The sequence below is a fragment of the Lampetra fluviatilis genome, chromosome 34 (assembly GCF_964198595.1).
Source record: "Lampetra fluviatilis chromosome 34, kcLamFluv1.1, whole genome shotgun sequence".
NCBI lineage: Eukaryota > Metazoa > Chordata > Hyperoartia > Petromyzontiformes > Petromyzontidae > Lampetra > Lampetra fluviatilis.
Genome location: NC_136308.1, coordinates 1,403,744 through 1,422,481, shown reverse-complemented (window position 1 = coordinate 1,422,481; position 18,738 = coordinate 1,403,744). Strand labels below are relative to the sequence as shown.

The 18,738-nt window shown below is 48.2% G+C and overlaps 1 protein-coding gene across 1 annotated transcript in view; it reads left to right on the top strand.

Annotated features, from left to right (window-relative positions):
* Positions 1-18,738, top strand: part of LOC144944273 (forkhead box protein P1-like) — a 345,410-nt gene that overhangs the window by 229,699 nt on the left and 96,973 nt on the right. The window contains exons 8-10 of the mRNA XM_078872291.1: positions 626-706; positions 6,778-7,036; positions 13,962-14,096. Coding sequence (XP_078728417.1) covers positions 626-706; positions 6,778-7,036; positions 13,962-14,096 — 475 coding nt within the window. The remainder of the gene's footprint in view (positions 1-625; positions 707-6,777; positions 7,037-13,961; positions 14,097-18,738) is intronic.

Genomic DNA, 18,738 nt, shown 5'->3' with positions numbered 1-18,738 from the left:
GTTCAATAACAGTGACGAATTTCTGAATTTCTGAACTTGTCCTGAGCCTCCTGTGGGTCACCTCAGCCTTAAATAAGTATCCGGTGTGGTGTATCAACATCAACAAAGGGGGGACAAATGCGGTTGGACATGGGTGCTGGCCACTCACTCCCTCATGTGCCATGTTGGCCTTGATATGTGCTCACTAACAGCACTTGCCACAACAGTCTGTGGAGGTTATAGACGCGATCTTTGTCTTTGTAGCATATATGCCAATTTTTTACAAATCTGGGCCAAATTTTGAATGCGTAGTCCAGTGGCGAACACATCAACTAAAACGGATGTTTTTGTAAATTGCTGCAAAAGTTTCCACTTTTGAATCCATGCTGATTTAGGCTTTGTGTATTTGCATGATTGTACAGTTATTCAAATGTTTAGAAGTAATAACTCATATAGAAAAGTAGTGGGAACCACTAAACAAGATAAATACAGTCATGGAAAAACAACTTTGGACATACAGCATGTTTTTGAACTCAATCTTGACGAGCAGATTCATTACTAGGAGGTGCAATGCACAGTCGAATTGTCGCAATTAATGCTGCCTCTGTGCACTTTACACTGTTTTACTTCATACATTAAATATTAGGAGCAGTGGCAGAGTGGTTAGCACACTGCGCCATGAATCCGGCGACCTCGCTCCGATTCCCGGCCATGGCTAACGTCAGCGGTGAGTGAAATCCAAACTCATTTCCGGCCTCCTCTTCGCAACCCACACGAATAAACTCCGGCACATCACGGTTAATTAAATGTCTGGCATGGCGTGAGAAGGCCTTCGTCCGGCAGCGGTTTCACAATGGGCTGTCAATTGTTACTGCTCACTGCCCGTAGAGAACACGTTGTTTTGCAGCGGAAAGTCAGAGACAGCCGTTAATGTCCTCCTCCTGTACCCGGATTTTAACCCAGAATCCGAGCAGTCGTCTCACGCGGCATTAGCAAACCCTGAGCCACCCCAAGCACGTTAAGAGGCGGGGGGGGGGGCCTTTCTTGAAAGTCTGTTTGTCTTTGCTCTTCAAAGCTATGGCACAGACATTTGATTGGCTTTGGGAATACATTAACAAGAGAGCAAACAAAGATCTTGAAACCCTCAGTGGCATGTGGATCGTGATGGGGATTATCTCAGGCAGTTGGAACTGACATCGCCTTTGGAGGTGTGAGGATGGGCAGATTTGGAAGGCTCGGGACATGTTCCTCTCGCTCATGTCCAGTTGCAGGGGTTTGGTGCTTCTGTGGAGACACAGACTTCCTTTGAGAGTGAAAGGTTTCGAATAGCAAACTGAGTGCGTACAATTTAGCCTCTTTGGAAAGTTGTAAAATAGATGTTCCGATTTTTATTTTTGCTTAAGCAGGCGAGAACTTGGAAGAGATCAGGCGATAGTCTAATTTTCAAGGGTGAACTGGGGGTATTAGTCTTCCAGTCGGAGGAAGCGCTTGCTACCTAAGTTCCCAACTGAGTCATTTGCGGTGTTATTTTGGAATTCGGTCAAATTGTGCCTTTGTTGCAGCTGTGATTAGAACTGGAGTATCACCTCTTTTGCGAGTCCTTGGCCTCATTCAGGTCAGCAATGACTTACCTACATAGTGACGCATATAGCGATGTGCGATATGTAACACAAATATGGAACGATATATAACATTTGTCAAATGAGTACAACTACATCGTTTTTCCCGGCTGGGCTGTACGGCTCTCCGCTGCGTTTTCGGGTCACTCTGCATGCTGTTTGGCACAATGTCCGACGTTTCACTCCACCTTTTAGGAGCTTCTTCAGAACTGAATAGTGTTGTGGAAGTGCTTAAATTCAGTTCCTGAAGGAAGGTCCCAAGAATGTGAATCTTTATGAAGACTGTCTGAGCAGGAATCCGATGAGCTATGAAGCTCTTTTTCACAGATGTCTAGTATGCGTGGGTCAGAAACTGCACGCCACGACCCAGAAAAGCATCGGATTTCTGTACGGTGCAACCGCGACAAACCTACGCAGTGCGAAAGTCTTCAATTCGGAACCGAGCAGGGGGAGTGAGCAAGTCGTGAAACAGAATTCCAGTCCCTCAAGGTCAGAAGCAGAAGCAGACACTTGACCTCCGCTCAGGTGACCTCTGAACCCAACCCACTTTGATGTGATGCTGCAAACATAACACATATCGTCCGTTTTTGCTAAATATCGCAATGTCATAATTATCGTTGCTCATTTTATTTATCTTCATGATTTTCTTTCGAGACAAAAATCAGTCGTGAAATTTAAAAAAACCTGCAATAATTAAAGTTGCAAATCATCCGTAACATTCGCCCTTCGCCAAATGCTTTTTGGGAGGAAAATGACAACATCGCAGTTATAAGACATCATCGTTTTAAGATTTTGTTTAATAGCTTAATTATATTTAGCGTAACTAAACGCACTGTGCGTTATACGCGTCATATATTGAAATGATTAGAAAAGCCTTAGGGCAGTGTTGAGTTGAGCGAACGCCGGTTTAAAAACAAGTTTTAAAGTGATATTTAGTCAGGCAACAGGCACATCAAATCACAAAAAATCGACACAATCACATCATGAAAAAGCACCGTTACAAAGTTAGGGGGGGGAGGGATCCCGATATTGCCGTTCGCATCGTGACATTTGAAATTGTACCGTGAAAAAATATATCGCCCCAGCCCGAGTGCCATTGCGTTTAGCGCAATGGCACCACGGCCGCGCGTGGCGGGGTGGAGCGAGAAGAACTCGTAGCTTCTGCGGCGACCAACATCGGCGGGCACTGGCGGCGCGGATGTGACGAATGGATCTTCCGTAGCGACTGCCGTGGTTATTGATGGCTGTGCTCTCACTTAGCCCTGCAGGCACGGTGTCCCGATAGCGATCAGATTGTTTGCTTGAAGGGTGCACAACATTCAACGCCTCCCTTGATTAAACGCTGCGTGTCGGAGCAAGAGAAGGAGGGCTACGGATTATCCGTGTCCCGATAAGATTTTTTTTTTAAATATGTACATGTATTTTTCATGCAGTATTCTCTTTCCTTGTTTTTATCGCGGCATCTCGGGGGTGTTTCCATTGAGCCGTGTGTGTGCACGCGAGGAGTAGAAGGGGTCTTATCTCAACAAGTCTTTGACGCGGCTCACGCTCAGCAACACCGACAACAACAACGACGACAACATTATCGTCGTGCGCATTTAAGCAATTGGTCTCACAATCACCGCCGCCCACGGGCATGAAGCGGCAACGGCCCCCCGCGCCACGCTCAAGCGCGCCACTCGAAACCGCACAGCGACTGTGGCCTCCATTATAAATCCTAATGATAGGGAGGTTTTGGGTTTTCTTTTTTCTCGTTATAGGGGTGGGATACGCAAATGGGGGGGGGGGGGGGCGTGCAGTCTACCCCATTTGCGTGGTGATGGATAGTGACAGATATGGGGCTTTAGCCACGTCCATGCAGCTGCGGTGTTACCCCCTTCCAGCGAGTGCAACCCAACGACACATCGCCGTGGTTCCACCGCGGGGTTCGCAGCCAAGTACCGGGGTGTTCGGAGGCGCGGGGTCACAGCCGCCGCGTTCAACTCGGGTGGGGGGCACGGGGGGGGTTAAACGCTGTAATGTGCCTCGGCCTAGGCGACGATGCTCAAACGTAGGATTTCGTTAAAAAGCTCCCGAGTGTCGTATCCCATTGCTCGCCCCTCATAGTTCAGCGCTGCTGCCGCTGGCTGGCTGTGTGTGTTTTGCTTTAGATGGCCAACGTATCGCCACGTGCTTCATGAAACGAGGCTGGCTCGGGATTTTCCCTCCGTTTTCTCGTATAACCGAATAGTTGTGAAGGTCGTGAATTCGCAGACGAGTCAGGGTGTCAACTCGGGGTTTCACATCGTCTCACCAAGACAAAGAGACAACCATTCTTTGTCACACCTCATCGACACTGAGTCACATTGTGAGTGAGGTGGTATTTCTCTCCATTGGGTGCCCTGAGCCAGTGGTGGTAATTCCACATTACTGTGGTAGGTGCCAGTCTCTCTTAACGTCTTAATGGGCGGAAGAAAAAAAACACTCAGCACCGTTCAAGGGGAGCGGTGGCACGGTGGTTAGCGGCGCTGCGTGACGAGCACGGCGACCCGAGTCCGTGGTCCTGCCACGGCCAGCATTGGTGGCGAGTGAGTTCAGAACAAGCTGTCCTCCCCCCCAACCTTCACGGACCTACACTCACCAGTGTGGTGAAGTATGGTCAACCATCCTTCATAAACAGCATGGGGGGTGGGCTTCACCCCGCAGTGGATACAAAGAGGCCGGTACATTAATATTCGGTAGTTATATTGCTATAAAACTGGCATTCATTTTACCATGTGACTATGTTGAGAAAATGAAGCGGTAATGCTTAAATGTGAATGTCTCGCGTATCTCGTGGATATTAAATTCACTATATTTTACAGCAAAGCGTGTCATTAGTTTAAACGTCACTTTGTTACGTATTGCGATGTTGTGCTTTGGTACTCAAAGATTCCCCCTCGTACGAGCAGATCTCTCCCTTCCGTTTAGTGCCGAGTAATTCGCGTTACGTTATCAGCGCGGTCGCACACGCACAATATTACGGAATAACTTAATTTACAACACCATTCTTTATTAAGCCTCGCAGGTATGTGTTTCTTTTTTTAATTGACGTTTGGATTTTCCCTCTCAATTTATATTAATCAGGAAATAATGAGATTGTGCATTGGCGCGGTGTTACTTTGCAGCTCTGGATCTCAATTAATACCAATTCCTCAGCCGTGTTTTTTTTTTGCTCACAAGACTGCTAAAATATCCAAACTAATTTGAAGGCAAATTTTTATTCCCTCAACTCGCACAAAATGTCCGTCATCGGCGTGCAGTTGCCGAGTTAAATCGCGCAAAGCGTGAATACAGTTGCCGTCGTGCGTAGTGAGGCTCACGTTATTCTGTGTCCATGAAAGGCGGTTCATTCTGTCGCGCTCAACCTGTGCGCGTTCGTCTGTGTTACCGACTCTGTCCAAGGGATCGTGCGGTACTTTGCATTCACCGGCCATGAGTCGCTCGTAATATTGAGTTTTCTCGTCAATATTTATGCAAGAAAGGGCCGCTGGCCTAAAAAGAAGTAATTTTTTTTTTACTCTCACTAATGAAGATGACAATGAGTACATTTGCAATGGATGGAAATCTGAGATTAATAACCTCGGCGGGCTATTGTCTGTTTAAATAAAGGGCAGTGAATATAAATTGCCAATTCGCTCCGAGACAACAGCCAAAGTGTCTCTCAGCCGAACTGGCATGAGCGGCGCACATCTCGAGTGGGCTGTACCAGAGGTCGCAACCGGGTACCCGATACCCGTACCCTACCCGATACCCGTACCCTACCCGATACCCGTACCCTACCCGATACCCGTACCCTACCCGATACCCGTACCCTACCCGATACCCGGCTACCCGTACCCGACCGGGTACGGGTACGGGTAGCCGTTTGCGACCCTGGTGCGGCCGGGTATGGGTACGGGTAGGCCGTGAGTCACTGGTGAGTCACCATTTGTCACTCATTTCGGGTAGGGTACGGGTAGGGAACTGCTACCCGTACCCGGCCGGGTACGGGTACGGGTACCCATTCGCGACCCTGGTGCGGCCGGGTACGGGTACGGGTAAGAAATCAAAACCCGTTTTCGACCTCTGGGCTGTACCAGGGCACCGGCCGGCTGCGCAAAAGCTCAGGGCCCCCAAGTAGTCCAAGGGACTCACGACAAAAACAGGGGTGAACTAATTTTTTTCTCATACTCAGATATTTTGAAATATCCCTTCATCCTAATGACACTTTTCGAAACAATTGTGATTGTAGTTCGTCTATAACCTCAATGATGTCACACAACTGTGATGTGAATTAAGTTATGTAGTTTGCCCAGCGTATAATGTTTGTAGTTGGGTGACAACACCCAAACGTGATGTCTGATAGCTGCCTTCAGTGGAATAGGACCGGCACAGTCGTCTCATCGTTTCCATGGCAATACTCAGGCAGTGATTTAAATAAATACTTATTTACTTATTTACCCACGAGAGCCACACTGAGGTCTGGGTTGTTATTTTGTGACGTTTGTCAGCCAATTAATGATGAGTTGTGTTTATTATGCAAGTGGGGAGGAAACCTGAGCACCTGGAGAAAACCCAAGCATATGACGGGGCATTACTCGTATTCCATACAGATGGAAACAAATGGCAATTAGTCCACTTGCTGTACCGCCTACTCCTGGCGAGCCAGGGGTATTGCAGATCCTCGACGCCCACGGGAAGGGAGTTCCACGACCTCTGTGCGGTGATCCACCAACCCTCACTGCCGCCTCAACAGTGCCGCTGGATGACAGACCACGTGTGTAGCCACCGCCGCCGCCGCCCATTCTCTCCGTGACATTGGCACAAAGTGTTACTTGTCTTTGTCAACCGCCAAAGGGAACCTCGTGCTGGGTCTAACAGGGATTTACATCAATCATACATCAATATTTATTTTATGTGCCGATATCGCCCTCAATGAAGTCGGCAATTGGTACACATTGCAGCAGGGGGCACGGAGCAACAGGAATGAAACAAAAATCAACCTCGTCACACCCTCGGCGGCTACCACCGACTGAGCAGAGTAAATTGCAAACGCGTGTGAAGTAAAGTGCGACCGTGCGCTTTTCAACGTTGCGACCTGCCGGCGACCACTCTCCAGTTACTGCTGCGGTAACCGCCCCGCTAACCGCCGTTGTCGTCTGCCGTGCGCTGGCACCAGGCCTCATCCCCGCGGAGCTCCAGCAGCTGTGGAAGGAGGCGGCGATGGCGTCGCACAGCTCCGAGGAGCCACCCCCGCACCTGCCGGCGGCCAAGAACGGAGGCCTCGACCTCTCGCTGGGAGGGTCCATCGGCTCGGTGACCTCCTCCGGCTCCTCCATGTCGTCGTCCACCGTCTCCAAGACCTCCCCCAGCCTGCCCTTCCCGTCGCTCACCAACGGGCAGGCGGGCCCGGTGAGCCACTCTCAGCGGCGGGAGAGGTGAGTTGGCCAGAACGCTGCGGGGACCGTTCCAATTGGCGAGGGCCCCGCTCGCCATTGGCTCGTTGACAATCGTTTTGCTTCATAGAGTTGGAAGCAGTTAACCGGTGTAGAACGATGATGATGAACTCAGTTTTATATCACACAATCCGCACAAGGCCTCAAAGCACTTTCCATCCAAGTGACTGAGGCAGCTTATAAAAACGGGTGAGTTTTAAGACGATATATGAAAAGTGTAACAGGCTCAGATTTCCTCGTGGATGATGGTGATGATGCTCGCGAGCGCTTTTGGTATTTGCGAAATTCTTATGGCACTACGTTTCAAAGATGGGTGCAGTCCGCCAGTAGGGGGGGGGACGATGTTACCACGTGGGTTTTAGCAATTGAGAAAGAAGGTCGTGATGGCCAGGTGTGGCATTGACCCGATTGACCACTTGAGCCTGGATTCTCATTGGCCATGGCTCAGTAGACGGCCACTCGGTTTTTCTCATTTGACTTGAAATCAGAACTCCTGCCTTAAATGAGCATGGCATGCCACTCATTACCATTGGGTGCCCTGGAGCCAGTGGTGGGAATTCCATATTTCCTCTGGCAGGGACCAGCATCTTATCAAAGACCAGCGTCTTCATAGAAAGACCACTTGTGGTCCCTTGGCAAACTATGACACTTGGTTCATCGCCAATCATTAACCTCGACCCATGGACAAATTTCATCCTTAAATAATTGACGGCTGTAAACCTGCGCTCGTTGAGAACCGTTTTTATCACCAATTAACAACAGCTAAACGTGCATAATTAACTTATGTTAACTTTTGCCTCATAGACAGCAATTAACCCCGATCGATGGATCCCTGTTAGCACCGCTTCATTGACGGCTGTTATTGTTTGCCTTGTGGTCTGTTGACACCATTGCCGTTGACTAGCTGATGGCCGTCAGCCTTGCGCTTAAGAAACTCCTCAAGGGAACTGACGAAATGTCCCACCGCATGACCCTCCTGATGAACGGGAGTCTTTGTACTCCGTGTAGCTCGCCTGGATAAGTGCGGTACGTCACCATGGACCGTCCAGTAAACCACTGCAGTCTGCATTCCTTCAATGGAGGGGGAATAGCAAAGCTACGCAAACTCTCTCCCGAAGATCTCTCCTCTTGGCTCGCAGACCCCAAGATTGGCATGCGGCTCCTGAACGCAGTGCCATACGCAATAATGGCATATTAACATAGCATATTAACATTGCATATAATGCTTGACTCTCCAAGTCGCACTGACTACTAATAACCTACCCGTTCACTTACGATGTTAATTTTGATTCACTAACGATCTGCGGTGAATGTTAAGAGCCATTCGTAATGAATCACGGAAAGCTCTTAACCTTGTCTCATAGACAACAGTTAATCTTGACTCGTGTAGCAGTTACCCTTGGACTCAATGAATATCTGTAATGAGCGTTCCATTGTGAGCGGAGGTCAAGAGGCACACGTAAGTGAGAGGCAGAAGTAACGAGCAGTACCACATTCTGCCGATTAAAAGACGCGCCCGGGAAGTCAGACGTACTCTCCCCCCCTCCCCCCCTATATGTTGACACTAACAACAACAACCACACTTACGTGACTAAATACAACACGGGTGAACGTGCGTCAACATCACACACGCTCAGAATGTATCGTGGTGCTCATCACGATATGAACTGCTAATGTGGTATTGTCTTACAAATGGTGCACAATGCCATGAGTCTCGAAACTGTTTGGCGCACTGAGCGCAACTGGGGGTTCTGCGCAACCGACCAATGTGCTTGTCGGGAGAAGCAAACCACGTGGATCATCACCTGATATGCCCTGCAGCACCACAATGCCACTCCCCAAGATTTGGCAATGCCAACACCAGAAGCGGTGGCCTGTGCATAACATTGGGAAAAGGCGATATAGGTTGGACAGGAGACCAGGCGCAATTGTAAACTTGCGTGTGCCAGGTGTCATAGCAGGCCACAAATCACGTGACGTACCCCCCAACATTTGCTTTAAATTATTGAGAGAGAAAAAATATATATCGTGTCATATTGTAGATTTCTATCGAGGCGATCGTCATAAATAGCCAACATTTATCCACTCTCTCTCTCTCTCTTAAAAGAGAAATCCATTTGTTCAAATTCGTTCCAGGTTTTGAGTGGAACATGTGTCCTGTTACACATGTCTATCACGTGTGGGCATTAAGCATTTGTTCGGACTTCTCAAAATGTTCTGGTCACCAGCACCGAGCGAATGCTTATACTTGTGGGTGAACATCATGGGTAGAAAAAACCCGATCTTTCCAGCGGCAGGCATCGGGTTTTTTTCTTTAATACAATTAAACCCGATTTCGGGGAATTAAAACCTGGTTTAATGAATACGAAACTCTGATCCAAGGCTTAGGCTGCTTCCTCGTCGGTGCTGATATCGTACTCGGGGCCGTCGGGCACGGGGTAGTCGTAGAATGCGGCGGGCAGGTTGGTCTTGATGAACACGAGCTTCTCCACAATCGTGGGCGCCGCCAGTGAGTTCCTTGGCTTGGAATGGATGAAGCCCATCGTTGAGAAGTTGGCGAAGTGCGGTTCTGCAATTAGAACCAATTAAACCGGATTTCTCCCAATCTCAGATGATCGGGTTTAATATATGAAGACAATTAAACCCGATTGTAAAAAACCCGACTGTGCCACCCTTGGCGAACATGAGCACTCGCATCGTTCAGCCCACAAGTTCGATTCTACATTTTTTTCCTCCCCAAGCCTTAAACTAAGCAAAGATTTCTTTGACCTGAAATTGCCAACTACTGGTAACTTTCCAATGCTGATTTCGGCCCACAGTTTGGTATTTATTTTAAAATAACATGCTCTTGTAGAGTAATTGTTGCTCGTGACTGCCTCCTTATAGGGACGTTTTTTTTTTTCTGGAAAGCATTTGTGCGGGTTAAGAATTTCAGACTTGCCAGACATTTATAAGCATACAATATACCATAAGTGGAGTGATTATAGCAATCCGGAGCAGTGAAACATCGGATGTACGATTTAAATAGCAGACATATAAGGATGAACAAATGTTAAAAACAAAGTGCCTCTGTATGTTGTGCATGTGTGTGTCTAATGTGTTGCTTTTTGTAATTTAAACCACTTGGTATGTGCCATGCCTTCCATACACCAGACTGCAATCGTTACAAAATTGCCTAACTTTTCTGTTGCAATTTATAGCTTTCTTTTAAACGTAATGCAATGAAATTAATTTCAGGTACAGTGTCGGTGGTGTCTGGCTGGGTGTTACTGTGGAAAGTTGTGAATTAAATTCCTGGTTCGTGGTGAAATTCAGCCAATCATCCCTGAGTGCCTGATAAAAACAACCGGTACCACTTCGTGGGAGGTCCACATTTTTCACCACTGCCGCTACGTATGAGCACCATGCGTCTTAAAATGATTGTTAAATTGGCAATTGTCTATTAAGGTACGGCTCATTTAGGTTGTTGTTGTTGTTGACATGAGCCTGTAGCGTTCCACTGCTGGCCTCATGCCTCTCCCAGTCTCTCCCACTCACCCCTCCCCTTGGCTGTGCCTGTCCAGTCGTGACCTGTCCACTCATGACCTCCGAACTCTGTGACGTTGTCTCGCTGCTGCTGCTGCTGCTGCTGCTGCCATCTCTTCTACTTCTTTGTCACTTCCCTCTCGGTCTCCGCTCTCACGGAGTTCGTTCCGTCTCTTGTCGCTTGTTCCCCTGCTGCCCACGTGCGCCGGGATCTCTTTCTGCTTTGGCAGCAGCGTCGCTGAGGCCTTGATGCTCGTGATGTCTTCATTCCTCAACCCATCCGTCTCTTCGTCTTACTCCGAACCTACTTATTTCCATAGATCATCAGCAAAGCTTGTTGTGTCCTTTACTTATTTATGTGTTAAGGACCATGTCTCTGATCCATGAAATAAAAACTGGCAACATGCACGTAGTTTTTAAATTGTTAAAATCAGATATTAAAATTGATTTTACCCAAACTGTTGAAGCTTATATTGGAGTGCCTCGTTCAAGTTTTTCTTACCAAGACACAGTAAATAAAGTTTGTAGTCCCCAATCATATAACTTTTTGCAACCAGATCTTAATTAATTGCTAGTGTTAGCATATTTACAGGATAATCCTCGAGATCGTGAAAAAATAGCTTGTTTCTTTACAAAACACTTCCTTAACAAATGCATATGTTGTCGACTGCTATTCAGGAGAACCATATGTATAATGTAAACATTTGGGTTGTAAAGATGTCTTCTTTAATGTCTGTTTATTCGACTTTGACATCTGCATTATAACCGCTGGTTTAATGACAAATATGAGCGCTTGGATCCTACATGCACACTTAACAAGGTGTAAAGAGAAAGTGGTAGTAACGATGAGCGCATGTAAAGTCTGCATCTGTGACGATGACTTAAAACAAATCTATATTCCAAGCGGTAGCAATCGTGTTTATTTTGATTGAACGGGTGGTTTAACTTACACGTCTTTTTCCTAAACCAGAAAAGTCCCGTTGTTGCCATGAAAAAGGGCCATTGACCGACAACGACACCGATTACGTGCAGCGTATTGCTTTCGTTTTTAAGGCCACGGTGTTGTTATTGACAGGGAACGTGTTGAATTGGTGTTGTTGGCTGTGCTTCTGCACCGCTGCCAACGCAGCAGCCGCAGCAGCAATCACCCCGTGATTTGCTTCATTGGTGCGTGCGGTTCGGCTGCTCGGATGCCCTCCCTCCACGCGCTAACGCCGCCGCTTTCGTCTGTTCTTGTCGCGTCCGCTGTCGTGGTGGTTAAACTGACTTGTGGAAGCGGAGCGCTGTGTGATGTTCACCGGCGTTGGAAGGCAGAGAGGTCTATTGAAGTGACTCCACATCTATGTCTGGCGGTGTCATCTGCGCAGAGCGTTCTCCCACGCGATGAAATGCTCTGCTGGCAGGAGGCATTCGACATCTCTTCCCTTTGGTGCTCCAGTACAGTCATTGTTGTCAACATCATCAGCGGCAGCCATGGTCAATCCGCTGCTGGATGAGGGCCTCCCCGAGCCTCCGCCAACCATCGCCGCCCCCACCCCTCACATTCTTGCGATGCAACAATCTGTGCAGCACCTGCACTTTAACTGATTTCATCGCTCCATCTCCCCAGTAGACGTTGCTTTCTCGAATATAATTACCGGAATACAATTATTGATGACAAAGATACAACATGTTACAATTCATTAGACACATTTTTTTGGCTTAATTGTGCGTAAATAAATAAGCGTACCTCGCTCCCTCGTATGAATAAAACATGCTTTTTATGCAAATACGAAATTAACGAATGTGATTTGTTTAATTCCACTTCGTTTTGTTCTCTCAAGGAAAGCGTTTGTATGAAATCCATAATGCTCATTGTCTGTCAGCTCCACGTTGCATTAAAGTTTGATCTAATTAAACTAATTCACTTACACTTGCCTTAATGAACTGTTAGGAATTCAATTAGCGGTTGATTATCATATTTACGTAACCCCTTCCTCTTAGCGCACGATTATTAGCATAAATAGCAATTTGCGTAATTAGCAACGCCGTTAATTACCCAAGAGCAATTAACAGCGCTCAAATATAAAGGGCATGCGCTCACCTCCAACAAGAGGCGTTCATCTTCAGCGTGGCGTCTGGATCAATGCGAGCGAATCCTTCGTGGGGGGGAGGGGGGGCGTGAGGGGGGGGGGGCTCATTGCGTCAGCAGAGAAGGGATCCTTGACTTTCGTGCTCACGTTGCTGTTGTACGCACGTGTATTTGGACTTCTTTTGCGCCATACGTAGCCAACGGTGCTAATCGGTGGTTGCGGGAACTGAACGTGCCTGCCCGTGTTCACCCTTTGCGTGGCGTGTGTGCGTGTCTGTCATTTGTCTTCGTGAGTCTATCTATGTACATACACGTATGTTGAACTTTTTTCACACAGCTTCGTAGCCGATCGTGCTGATCGGAGGTGCTGTCCAGGGAAATCTGTACGTCGTACCGGGACATTGTGAGTGCGTGTACGCAGAGCGGTGGTGCAGTGGTCCGCGCGCCGCGCTACGAATCCAGCGACCCGAGTTCGATTCCCGCTCACGTCCAATGCCGTTGACGATTATCTGAACCGGTCCTGGGCCTCCCCTAGGTCGACTCAGCCACACATGAGTAATGCCTCGTAGGAAGTGGAATATTTAATAATTCCGGAAGAGGGGAGAACTACATAGAACCTCACTGCCTTGAGTGGTGTATTATTACTATTAAGCAACTGATGAAACCTGGGATTCATGATGTGAATGGCATATTTCCCTGGTCAGCTACCTCATCAAGAGGGTGCCTTGGTCAAGCCAGGACGAGGACAGTTGGCAGCCCCCCACGTAGCGGTCTCTGTGGGGTTTGTGAGCTGGCGTACAGATCTTGCTCGGGCACGCTTTGTCACTCTGTGGACTCATCGGTCACTCTTTGGAGCATGCGATGCAGATACCTGGCACCTTTAGCAGACACCTTGAATATACTTGAACAAACGCATCCCGCCCCTCTGCATCCACACCCCCACAGTTCAGAGAAAACCTCTGTGAGACTTAGTGCCACGGTGGCGAGATGTTAACTACCTCGCCTGATATGCGGGAGGTCGTGGGTGCGATTGCAAACCCTGACACCTGTATATGTGGAGTTTGCACATCTCTCTCCCCGTAGACACGTGGATTTTTCTCTGGGCCCTGCAGGTTTGGAACATGCATTTCGAGTATTTGGCTTCTACAAATGTCCCCATGATAAGCCACTTCGTTGAGCTATCATTTGTGATAGCCAGATGACTTCTGTAAAAGAGCTACATAGCTCAGTGGGCCTTACCTGGTAAAATAAGAATGGCGTATCGTTTAAGTAAGCGAGGGTCCCCTCCTTCCTCTCTCTGTGTGTTTGCAGCGGCACACAGGACGATCTGGGCAGCGGCAGCGGAGGCAGCAGCACCAGCAGCAGCAGCCACGCGCTCTTTGGGCACGGCGTGTGCAAGTGGCCGGGCTGCGAGGCGGTCTGCGAAGAGTACGGACAGTTTTTGAAGTAAGCACGGAGAGTCGAGCGGTCATTTTCAAGCCATTGGCCCCGAAATATGGCTTGTCGGCACCACCACCTGCGGTGACAAACGCTACCAATCATTGTCTTGAAATGTTTATTTCGAGATCACAAATTTGTAAGTTGGGGTTTAGGGCATAGCTTTTTAGGAGAGGAAATTTTAGTTTTTATCACAGGGGAGGTATCATAGTGTGTTGGATAGAGACTATCATTTGGAGAAAAAAACTAGTATGTTGAACTTCTTTCGCACCGTACATAGCCACTCGCGATAATCGGAGGTGCGGGGGAAGGACAACAAACTTAAGAACTTGCGTGATATGGAACATTTACGGAATAAGAAATTGAATATGAAGTGTGTCCATAACACAGCCAGAGATAACTGCCCATCGTGCATTTGTCACCTCAAGTGGTACCAACTAGACCCCTTTTGCCTCGTGTGTTGTAGGGAAACGGAGGCACGGCATTGCAAGCGGTACATCTCCACCTGCTTTCCACAGTTCTCATTCCTTCACTCACTCACGTTCAGTTTGAGTTCATATTTGTTTCCCTGCTACTGTAGTCGCAATCGCTGGTGTGGTAAAGGGGTTGCGTATAACTTTGCAGCCAAAGCGATCAACGCTGAGCCAGTTTGCAAAGTGTCGATTGTTTAATTCCCACTCCAGGCAGCTGGTAATTTCTGCTGGGAATTGGCACCGTCTGATGTGATTTGTAGGTTTACGATTTCTCCAGTAGCATTATTCGCAAGAATAGGCCATTATATAAAATACAATTTGGTGTAATATAGCGTCTGAATTTATTTAACTTCCATATCATATATAACTTCCATATTATATATATACTATCCTGACTGTTGATTTGCAACCCAACTTCACCCCTGTCCATAAATTATTTCAAATATATGTCTTGTCACACTTGCTCTCTCGCTGTGATTGGGCTGGAGTCATGTCACGTGAGATTGACACTCGCGTTGTCAGAGGCAACGCAAATGGAAAAATAAAATGGTCGCCAATGTGTGGAGATATTCCACATAAAAACTGTTTTTATTGTTTTAAACTCATAAATTGGAACTTTTATCATAGTTATTTGACTTTTATATATCAATATTATTCTGTCCTACGATGGCAATTTTTTTTTGCAATTTCCTGCACAGGCCACAATCAATTGACTAGATTCCTTACCTGGTTCAGGTCAACTCTCTGGGCTGGGCCACTGAGGCAAAATGAGAGGGTGGGGGAGTTTGAAACCAGGCCTACAATAGGCCACTTACTTTCCTCTTAAAATTGCCAGAGCAAGGCATTGCAAAGAAAACTGAAAATCCGTCTTGCATTGCAAAACAAAAGCAAACACAATGTAAACAAACAAAAATTAGCACGTGCGTTTTCACAACATATGCGGCAAAACAGCTTGCAACAGTGATACTGCTGCTTGTCGTCAGCTCGGAGGACTGTGTTGTGCAGCTCCTGGCTTTATTGTCAGCATTTATTCCACATCAAGTGTGCGCCACGTGGCCCAGGGTCACTTGGGGATTGCTCTGGCTTCTGTTAACAATTAACTTAATTAGCTCATTATTAGCCGCTTTGATGAGAAGAATAATTGCGCAATTACCAGCTGGAGAGAGGCGGCACGAGCCCGCTCCCATCAGTAGCTTCCATTCGTGCAGGTTAACAGTCTAGATCAAGTTGCACTTACACGCATGAGGATACTCCAAATGTCACTTGTTTGGCTTTAATTGTACAAAACCCGTCAGATTACGGCTCTGAATAGGGCACCCCCGTCGATGTGTCCTGGGACTATTAAACGGCTGCTGGGCACGGGGGTGCAGGGGGGGGAGGAAGAAGCGGGTGCGGGGGGGGAAGAGCGTGCGGGTTCGCCACTTAAACCAGCGACAGTGGCGACAGAGGAACTCAAGTGGCTCCGTCTTCGTCTTAGCTGGGTGACCCGCAGCGGTGAGGAGGCGCTGGCTTGTAAGCACGCCAGGCAAAAGCGAAGGGCCCCGTGACGCTGGGGGGGGGGGGGAGAGGCTCCGAATTCCTAAAATATGGGCGCGTCAAATTATATCAACTAAAATTCTAATCCTAATTAATATAATGAACTAATTACCATTTAAACGCTAATCGACCTATCATCTCTTATCTTGCTGGCGTCTCTCTTCTCTCATCCTCACTACATCTCTCTTTTGGCTACATTCTCTATTGCATCACTAAATCTACATCTCTTATCTATATCTCTTCCGTCATATGCCTAGAATTTTCTACATTTGTTAAGGGGAGCTCCCAAACGTAATTTATGATTCGGGCTCCAAATGGGCCATCACCACCACCTACCCTCAGGCAGCCCTGGTGGTTGTGCTGAGTGTTGTTGGAAGTGCTCACGAGGTCTGAGTGAAGGGGAAGAATCGTGGCTTCTAAGGCAGAGGTTTAAACGTTCGGGTTTTGGTGGATCACGCAGGATGTCGAGGCACGGTGATGCGCTCCCATACACACGTGCCTGGACAGGCAGGGGTTGGTGGATCGCACGCCTTTGTGGAACTCCCGAATACACTGGGAGTTCATACGTCGACAGCACCACAGCGAGCGGGTTCATGAACTCATCCATGTGCACGTTTGAGCGTCGTCTTCCGATACGCAACGGACTCTTTTGTCGGCACTTCGGTTTCTTCTCGCATGCAGAAAACTCCTTACAATATTCTTCCCGCGCTCGCTATCGAAGGCCCGGTATCCAAGTTGTCACTCCTTGCAGGTCGAATTAGCCAAGAACGATCTTGGAATGCTCGGGAGAACATTTCGCAACGCTTCATTCTTTCAAAGTTCTTACAACCTTGCTCAGTTCGAGAGCCAAGTCTTTTTTTCTCTCAAATCTATGACACCGTCAATAGTGCCGTTTGTTACTGGCCACTCGGTGGCTTACGCCTTTTTGGCCTTTGCGCTTGGCGATGTTGATAATAAAAAATAAAAGTCACGGTGGAAATCCGAGGCTTCCACCCCACCTCCTGGAACCGAAGAACGCCAAAGTAGCGGAAATAAATGCGCGGTAGGATTTATTGCAGTATATTTTTGCTTTCATCTCAGTGTTTTTTTTTTTATGGGGCTGTTTGTCACACGATGAAAGTTTATCGCAAACAGATTTCTCCTGCCCCCACCCCCCAAATGTGAATAAGCCGACAGTGAGAACGCGCGCTCTGCCAGTGCCGCTCGCTCGCCCGGCCAATGTTTAAGCGGGCAGGGCGCGTCCAAAACCGTGACAAATGCGCCCGCCGCTGTAAATCTTAACGCGTTCACGCCTAAACTATATGCGAGGGCCGCCGCTGTTTATAAAGTGAATAAATATTTTATCAGGAGATGTCTGCTGCTGCTGCTTGTGTCGGCCCTGTGTTATACAGCTCTCTCGCAGAGCTATGATTGACTATATTGACAAGCGGTTGTAGCAGCTTTGAGCGCCCTTAGCAAGGGCTTAACTCGAAATGTTCCGGCACTGTCAGGCGGACGGCACTGGGTGGGGGGGGCTTCTAAGTGGGTTGTTGTGTTCGCTCGACAAATAGAGGAGGGGAACGTTAAAGAAGGCGCTTGCCCCAGTGAAACGATGTTATTTTCTCTCGCGGTTCAGACATACTCAACGAAACAACTTTGTCATTTTACCAGGTCAGGCCCCACTGAGCTATGTAGATTTTTTTTAAGAAGCGACCTGGCCACAAATGAGAGCTCAGCGAAGTGGCTCATCATCATCGCGTGGAAATTTATAGCAGCCAAATACTCTAAATGTGTGATGTTCAGAATCATTCTAAATGTGGAGGGAAAAACCGGAGGACCCGGAGAAAAGTCCACGCGACCACGGGGAGAGACACGCAAACTCCAAATATACAGCAGCAGGCGTCAGGGTCGGGATCGAACCCACGAGTCCTCCTGCATACCAGGCGAGGTAGTTAACATCTCGCCACCGTGGCACTGCGTGTGCCAGTGTGTCGTGGTGTAAGCAGTCAGCTCGCTCCGCCGCGAGTTTGGCGACCCGAGTTACATCAACTGGTCCCGTGTCTCCCTTTAAGTCGATTCATCCTTAAACGAGTAACGACTGTGGTGTGTATCAATGCCACTGGGGGATCACCCCGTTGGTGTGGTGTGGCTGGCCCCATACCCAGCTGGCATGGGTCTGGCCACACCCCCACCCCCCTTATGTGTTGACCAGCAGCACTTACCCCAGCACTTGAATGGCTATATATGGGAACGTTGCCTTTGTGCATTCGTGTGTATGCGGAGTGGCAGTGTAGCAGTTAGTGAACTATGCTACAAACCCGGTGATCCGAGTTTGATTCCCGCTCACGGCCAACACCAGTGATGATTATCTGAACTCGTCCAGGACCTCTCCAAGGTCGACTCAGCCTTAAAGGAGCACGACACCTATTGCGATGCATAAACGTCGCCACTCAGGAGACATGGGTGGTCAGGCGTGGTGCTGGCCACCCACCCACCCCTCGTGTTCCGCGCCGGCCTTCGTAGGTGCTCGCTAGCAGCACTTGGCCTCAACACTGTGTCAAGGCTACACGGGGGATCTTCATCATTCGCCTTTGTTCATGACGGCCACCACCTGAAAGTGAAATCCAACGAGCCTCGAATGAGGAGCGACTCGGCGCGGTGGC